This window comes from Babylonia areolata, chromosome 17 (assembly GCF_041734735.1).
Source record: "Babylonia areolata isolate BAREFJ2019XMU chromosome 17, ASM4173473v1, whole genome shotgun sequence".
Lineage (NCBI taxonomy): Eukaryota > Metazoa > Mollusca > Gastropoda > Neogastropoda > Buccinidae > Babylonia > Babylonia areolata.
Genome location: NC_134892.1, coordinates 19243447 through 19251702, shown reverse-complemented (window position 1 = coordinate 19251702; position 8256 = coordinate 19243447). Strand labels below are relative to the sequence as shown.

Sequence of the window (8256 nt, the reverse complement as noted above, 5' to 3'; positions counted from 1 at the left end):
ATTCATATACTCAATATCGTACATTCCTTTTAATGTATTCACATAATACCACTTATTCCACGAAACAACCTGAATGGATTAAACAACAAAGCAGGATCTGAAGCACTTGATTAAGGATGGAACAACTCTGGGGCATCTCATGGCACCGAAAACTGACACATTCTGAAACCAATCTGAAATCTCTAATGTTGTGGACAGTGTCCGTGTGGGGAGGAGGGGAGAGGGTGTGTGGTACTGACACGTGACCAGAAAGGGATACAAACGAAAACTTTGATGACAGAACATAGGAGACATGAGGGAAAGTTAAGTCAGTCACACTGGCAGAAATGGTGTGCGGCTTTCGCTTTCAGTCAAGGGATCAAGAGCTCAAACCTCAAAATCCAAATCTCACCCAGTCGACAGATGCACACCCCCTCTGCCATGTGTATATTATGCCCGCATAAGATCAAAATAAGCACTTTACAGATCACGGGGGCAGTCTGGGCACGTGGATCATGATTGGCAGCCAGAACAAAAATAAAGGTTAACACAGACGGCAAACCCTCGACAGCCAGGTGTGCTTGACAGCTCCAAAGTCTGTCTTTGAGTCTCTGGACTTCCGAGCATCCAGCAACGATGTCTCTGCCATGGACAGAGAGCCCCACTGCCTTGTGGATCATCCCCAGGAGAAGAAAACTAGAGGGGTGTTCTGATGGAGAGGTAAACTGAACGCCATGTCGTCACCGTAAAAGCATCAACAGAAGTCAGTAGGCAACAGTAAAGGCTTACGATTCGTCCTCAATGTAGATAACAAAGGTGGAAGGAAAAACCAAGACCCAACAGTCAGCTGTCGCCAGTCAGAAGCTGGACAGCCACCAACCTGTGAAGTGCTAAAGTGCATCCCTAGCTGTGTGGACCTCAGTGTACACCTACTTGACAGAAAGGCAGAAACACACGGACCAGGTAAGGCAAAGAGAACAATTAGGTCACCAGAAATTTGTACTGCGATCTGTAAGTCAGAATAATGAGCACTGGCTTCTCTAATGAACTCCAATGGATCGATTCCACATCGTACAAAACGAATGGGATAAATGCTGAACTCCACATACCGAAGCTCAGCAGAGCCACCGCACAAACCAGACTGGCCAGTACCTTGAAGGAGAGAATACAGACCCAGGACTGAAGAATTCACTTCATCTTGAGTAGATCGTGTCCAATTCTGATTACTCAGAACACGAGAAAACCAGACGGAGTGACCCAGTATATGCAACATTACTATTCATACATTCTCGGATGCAGACGAACATGAAAACACTTTTGCCGACATTAATGGAGGAAGTGAAAAGAAGAGTCCAAAACGCCATTGGCCCATTCAAAGACCTGCTAACCACAGTGAAGGAACGCAAGCTCCGCTGGTATGGACACGTCACACGATCAGACAGCCTAGCCAAGACCATCCTGCAGGGTACCGTACAAGGAAGGAGGAAGAGAGGCAGACAGAGAAAGCGGTGGGAGGACAACATCAAAGAGTGGACGGGCCTGCCATTTGCCACAACTCAAAGGGCCGCTGAGGACCGAGGCAGGTGGCGCGAGCTGACCAGGCAGTCATCCATGGTGCCCCAACGACCCACCCACGGGTCAAGGGATAGATGAGATGAGATGATGAATGGAGCCAGTGACTGATACAAAAACAACTGTGTTATCTGTCACAAATGGGACATGAGCATTCCCCCCAAGTCCCAGACAATCACTTGGAACTGTGCCAACAACCAATGCCTCTGCTCGGATATCAAGCAACCATCAGAGATATTACAGGAATAATCAAATGAACAGAACAAGGTCACAGCAAGGAAATCAGCACCCCATAAATCCTGAACAAAGCCATAGTTAAATTCATTAGGCAATAAAGAGATGGTTGGAACAATACACTGAGCTGTATTCAACAGAGATCAACAGTGTCTGAGGAAGCCTTCATCCAGACACACAGTCTGCCCATCATGGTTTGATTCCCCAAGGAACCACACGCTGCAAAGCTCGGGAAAGAAAGGGGACAACATTGCGAGTGGCGAGACCTCAGGAATAATTGTTTCTAAGCACACACACCACACACACACACACACACACACACACACACACACACACACACACGGACATTAATTCGCCTAGTGAAGACTTACACTTAGAAAAAAAAAAGAATGAAAGACAGTCCCATTAATTCTAAAGAACATCACATTGCTAAGCATAGTTGTAGGACATCATCAACAGTATCATATTTTGTTCCTCCAGTATAGTTTGCCATCATCTTACCCACAGAAATACAAATAAGCAAATGAACAAAAACCTATCAGCTTCCTTTTACGTAACGGCCAGGTGAGAATAGTATATGGTTTCCCAACGTATGTATGTATACCATTCACTGGGCATTACACACAGCAAAATCAGAAAAAGCAAAATCAGAAAAAAGCAAAATCAGAAAAAAAGCAAAGTAAAATCAGTAATTAGATATATACATCAATGATTTCCTCTGAGCACTGCAGACACTAATTCCCTGCAGATGCCAAACAACAGCTTAGCCAATTTGCAGCTTCTTTTTCCAATTTTGCTACTTTGTTCTGATCCTTACCCTGACTTTTTGCTTCCTCAGCTTTCTCGCTTCCTCAACTTTCTTTCTCGCTTCGTCAGCTTTCTTTCTCGCTTCGTCAGCTTTCTTTCTCGCTTCGTCAAATTCTGCAGCACTCTTTTCCAGCTCATATTTATTTCTCTTCTTCGGCATCTGCAGCTATCTGTTCCAATTTTTCTGCTTCTTTTTTTCAATTTTGTAACTTGGTTCTTTGTGATCCTCGTGGTTCATCCTGCACACAGGCTGTCCTTATGAGGGGACATCATCATCACCACCTTCATCGTTATTATCTTCATCATCACCACCACCATTATCAACATTATCATCATCATTATCATTATCACCACCACCACCACCAGTTGCAGCAGTATCTACATCCTCACCACAACTACTACCATCACCATCACCACCACTGCCACCATCCCACCACCACCACCAACACCACTTGCATGGTCATCATCAACTTCTTCTTCCTCCTCCTCCTCTTCTATTTCGTACACGCATCATTGTCGTCGTTGTCGTCGTTTTCGTCATCAGCCAAAGAACATGTGAACTGTAGCAGGAACAGAGCAACAACTGCACTGACAATAACAAAACCTGAAAATTGTGTTCCAGTGTGTGTGTGTGTGTGTGTGTGTGTTGTGTGTGTGTGTGTGTGTGTGTGTGTGTGTGTGTGTGTGTGTGTGAAACTTGAAACTTGTGTGTGTGTGTGTTTGTGTGTGCGCAGTCATGGTCGCAGCCACCACCACCACCGCAACCACTGCCGCTGCTGCTACTACCAACCACCAACCACTATTACTACCACTACTAGCAAACTATCACAACCAAAATGAAATAGCAAAATAAACATTGTGCCGACTGTCTCAATCTGGGTACATGCATATGTTTTTCCCCATCAGTCATCAGGACAACTCTCATTTCATTTCATCATCTTCTCTGACAGTGCACCAGACCATCCCTCAAGGTCTGGTGGAGGAGGAAGTAAAAATAAACAAGGGAAATGAAAACCCAGGTGCTTGTGTGAATGGACCCCGGGTCCCCAGCTTCCCAGTGTGGCTCTCTGTCCACTTGGCCACCACACCACAAAGAACACAGGCCTGCTTGCTGAGTCTGCACAGCCAGCATCAACTGTCAGCTGTGACCTGTTCCAGTCACACTTTGCCTGACCAACTTGGGTCAGGTGGTGTTGGTTTCCATTCATTGTGCTCGCACGTCAGTGACAAGGACAGGTGGTGTGGGGCTGAACGTCTGCAGCACACCTGTGCCACCTGGACAGTTGGGTCAGTTACTGAGTGGCAAGGAATAAAAAAAAAAACATCTGTCAATGCCACGAAAACTCGTGGATTTGTGGAAAACTGTGCGATCCTATGCACATATAAACACTGTGACTGGTAAACTTGTATGACTGTGTCAGGTGCAGTGTGGATGAATGCTGAGAAGGAAGGTCAGAAATTCTCTGCTCTCATTCATCGTAAAACGTGGTGGTGGTGTGTCCATCGAGATCGATGATGACCATCGTTGTCATCCAGATGGGGGATGGGGGATGGGGGGAGGGTGGTGGTGGGGTGGGGGGAAGGATGCTCATGAATCTATCTGTGAGTGCGCAGATGGCTGAATAGTCCAATCTGCGCACGAAATGTTCGCTGACAGTTGGGGCAGACAAAGACAGGCATATCATTGTCAGGGAGCTTGTTTGCCCGTGACTTTCTGGCCTGCCTCTTCTCAACAGCTGCAGCAGTCCTGTTGGCCTCGCACAACCTGGCGCCTTTGTGCACAGCAGCGCGCCATTTGTCACGGTCCACTGCAGATTCCTCCCAGGAGTCAGGGTTTATATCAAACGCTTTCAGAGAGACTTTCAGAGTATCTCTGAAGCGCTTCTTCTGACCTCCGTGTGATCTCTTCCCTTGTTACAGCTCGCCATAGAAGAGCCTTTTGGGCATGCGCGCCACGTGTCCAGCCCAGCGAAGCTGGGACTGCATCAGGATGGTGAAGATGCTGGGAAGGGTGGCTTTTGCGAGCACCTCTGTGTCAGGGGTCTTGTCTTGCCACTTGATGTTCAGTAGCTTCCTGAGGCATGTTGTGTGGAAGTGGTTCAGCTTCTTGGCATGTCGTTGGTACACTGTCCAAGTTTCGCAGGCGTACAGTAGTGTGGGGAGAACTACTGCTCTGTAGACCTTTAGCTTGGTCTCAAGACTAATGCCTCTTCTGTTCCAGACATTTGCATTGAGTCTACCAAAAGCTGCGCTTGGTCTTGCAATCCTGACGTTCACTTCATCGTCGATTGTCACATTTCGTGACAGTGTGCTGCCAAGGTATGTGAACCGCTCCACCGCACTGAGTCTCTGACCGTTGAATGTGATGTTGGGCTGAACGTAGGGTTTCCCTGGGGCTGGCTGATGGAGAACTTCAGTTTTCCTCGTGCTGATGGTAAGGCCGAAGTTCCTGCTGGCAGTGGCAAACTTGTCGACGCTGAGTTGCATGTCAGCTTCAGATCCAGCGTTGAGGGCACAATCATCAGCAAACAAAAAGTCTCTGATGATGTCTGTCATGACCTTCGTTTTTGCTTGAAGCCTTCTGAGGTTAAACAGGTTGCCATCTGTTCGGTACTTTAGGCCGATTCCAACATCGCCATCTCTGAAGGCATCAGTAAGCATTGCAGAGAACATGAGGCTGAACAGCGTTGGAGCCAGGACGCAGCCTTGCTTGACACCATTTGTGACAGCAAAAGGAGCAGATGTTTCACCATTGTCCTGGACTCGAGCCTGCATGCCTTCATGGAATTGGCTGACCAAGGAAATAAATTTCCGAGGGCATCCGTACTTGGCCATGATCTTCCACAGTCCCTCTCTACTCACGGTGTCGAAGGCCTTAGTAAGGTCGACATAGGTGGAGAACAGATCAGCATTTTGCTCCTGACATTTCTCTTGCAGCTGCCTTGCAGCGAACACCATGTCAGTGGTTCCGCGCTCTTTCCGGAATCCACATTGGCTCTCAGGCAAATGACCTTGGTCAAGGTGTGCTGTGAGGCGGTTAAGTAGGATCCTGGCAAGTATCTTGCCTGCGATGGAGAGCAAGGAAATACCCCGATGGTTATCACAGGCTTGCCGGTTCCCCTTTCGCTTGTACAAGTGAATGATAGATGCATCTTTGAAATCCTGGGGGATTGTCTCTTCTTTCCACATGAGTGAGTACAGCTGATGAAGCTTCTCAGTCAGCACAGTGCCTCCATCCTTGTAGACCTCTGCTGGTATGGAGTCTGAGCCAGGTGCTTTGCCACTGGATAGCAGACGGATTGCTTTCTGGGTCTCAAGAAGTGTTGGCGGATCGTCCAGTGCTTCGTTGGTGGGGACTTGTGGGAGACGGTCTATGGCTTCATCATTTATGGAGGAAGGGCGATTTAAGACACTGTTGAAGTGCTCAGCCCATCGTTCGAGAATGTTCTCCTTCTCGGTGATCAAGGTATTCCCATCTGCACTGAGGAGGGGGGATGATCCTGAGGATGTGGGGCCGTAGACTTCTTTTAAGGCATCATAGAACCTCTTCATATCGTGCCTGTCAGCATATCCCTGGATCTCATCAGCTTTGTCACTCAGCCACTTATCCTGCATCTGGCGTAACTTTTGCTGAACAGTCCTGCGGATGGCATTGTATGCATCCTTTTTTGATGTGGACTTTGGGTTGCTCAGGTGGGCTTGATGCAGACGGCGTTTCTCATCCAGAAGCTGCTTGATTTCATCACAGTTTTCATCAAACCAGTCTTTGTGCTTTCTGGTCATGGGTCCCAGGGTCTCTGAAGCTGTACTATAGATCAGCTCACGCAGGGTCCTCCAGTCAGACTCCACATTCTGGTTGTCCAGAGAGGCGGATTCCAGACGATCTTCCAGCAGCTCCACAAAGGACTGTTTGATGGTGATGCTTTTCAGCTTAGCGATGTTGAGCCGTTTTGGAGCCTTCTGGCCTTGGGGGCGTCTCTTGGGTTGGATTCGAATATTCAGCTTCGAGACTACAAGGCGATGGTCTGTCCAAAACTCGGCGCCGCACATGGTCTTTGTTACACGTACATCTTGCCTATCCCTTTTCCTGACGATGACATAATCGATGAGATGCCAATGCTTTGAGCGAGGGTGCATCCATGACGTCCTGTTACGGGTAGGGAGGCAGAAAACTGTGTTGGTTATCAGCAGTTCATGCTCTGCACAGGTCTGAAGCAAAAGCAATCCATTTGGGTTGCAGTGGCCCACACCGTGCTTTCCAATCACTCCATCCCAGGAGATGTAGTCAGAGCCAACTCTAGTATTGAAGTCCCCAAGAATGATGAGCTTGTCTGCTTTAGGGATGGCAGCAATGACAGAGTGAAGGTCCTCGTAGAACTTCGTCTTCACTTCATCTGGGTTGGTCATGGTTGGGGCGTAGGCACTGACAATGGTGAGGTGCTTCTGGCCAGATGCCAGTGGGAGTTTCATGGTCATAAGCCTATCGTTGACTCCCTTTGGGATTCCAGCTAGCTTGCTAACAAGTGCTGTTTTTACTGCAAAACCAACGCCAGCCTCACGTCGCTCTTCGCTTCCTCGTCCACTCCAGAAGAAGGTGTAACCAGATCCCCGTTCACAGAGCTCGCCTTCGCCTGCAAGCCGAGTCTCACTCAAGGCTGCGATGTCGATGTTGTATCTGGCGAGTTCGGATGCAACTAGTGCTGTTCTCCTTTGGGGTCTGTCCGCGTTATCTCTGTCCAGGAGAGTCCTTATGTTCCAAGCACCAATGGTGAGAGGAACGATCCTTGTTTTTTTCTTTTCTTTCTCTTTGTTTCGACCGCTGATGTAGGGTCCCCGCCAGCCGCGGTATGCTGGCCAGGGTGATATGGAGCAGGCAATTTTTAGAGCACCTTTTCTAGCCCCTTCCTCATGCCAGGGAGGTGAGCAGCGCTCATGACAGTTATTGGCTGAATGCTACAGAACCTGTCATCCGCTGTTAGCCTTTGCAGTCAGGTGACGGGAAGGACACAGGTTTGAGACAAAGAGGGCTCTAGCTTCACCTGTGTCTGGCGTCAGTCCACAGATATGTGCTATTGGAAAGTTCTCGACCACACTGTCGACAGCCGTCCACTTCAAGGATGTAAGACGTCTGTTGGGAGTGTTGCTCAAATTTCATGACCTATGATGCAGGTAGGTAAATCGTTCCGCGTACAATATGAAAGTAAGTGTAAAAATACAGTCTTGTCATTTAGTCCTAAAGCCAAATGGACCTCCATAGCAGCATGCTCATTATTCTGATCAACAGTCTGTGTCCACTATACAGAAGAAAATAAAACGTGCCTTCGATTATGTGGCCATAAAGAACTGCCCCCATGATGACGCTAGTTTCCATTTCACTTCCACGTCCAGGCATGCAGTGAGTTTCTGTCAGCCTTGGGTGTCAACAGATTCATGCTGGGACTGTCAGCGGAGCTATGATTTTTACTCAATGTAGAACCCTCACTGTGTCTGGCTTGGTGATTTTGTTATTGCTGTCATCAGTAGGGGCCTAGGGGTGGTGTGCTGTGGGCATTGATCAGACATTACTAAACAAGGTGTGGCATCCTTTTTTTTCTTTCTCTCAAGACATAAGCACGTTTGGTTATGCTGCTGGTCAGGCATCGCTTAGCAGATGTGATTTGTTCG

The 8256-nt window shown here is 48.0% G+C and overlaps 1 protein-coding gene across 3 annotated transcripts in view; it reads right to left on the bottom strand.

Annotated features, from left to right (window-relative positions):
- Window positions 1–2470: 2470 nt before the first annotated feature.
- Window positions 2471–8256, bottom strand: part of LOC143291716 (uncharacterized) — a 29138-nt gene continuing 23352 nt past the window's right edge. For all 3 annotated transcript variants that reach the window (XR_013056576.1, XM_076601751.1, XM_076601752.1), the window contains one exon: window positions 2471–2831. Coding sequence is in view for 2 of the 3 variants with exons in the window: in XM_076601751.1 (XP_076457866.1) it covers window positions 2790–2831 (42 nt within the window). In the remaining variant the exon portion in view is untranslated. The remainder of the gene's footprint in view (window positions 2832–8256) is intronic.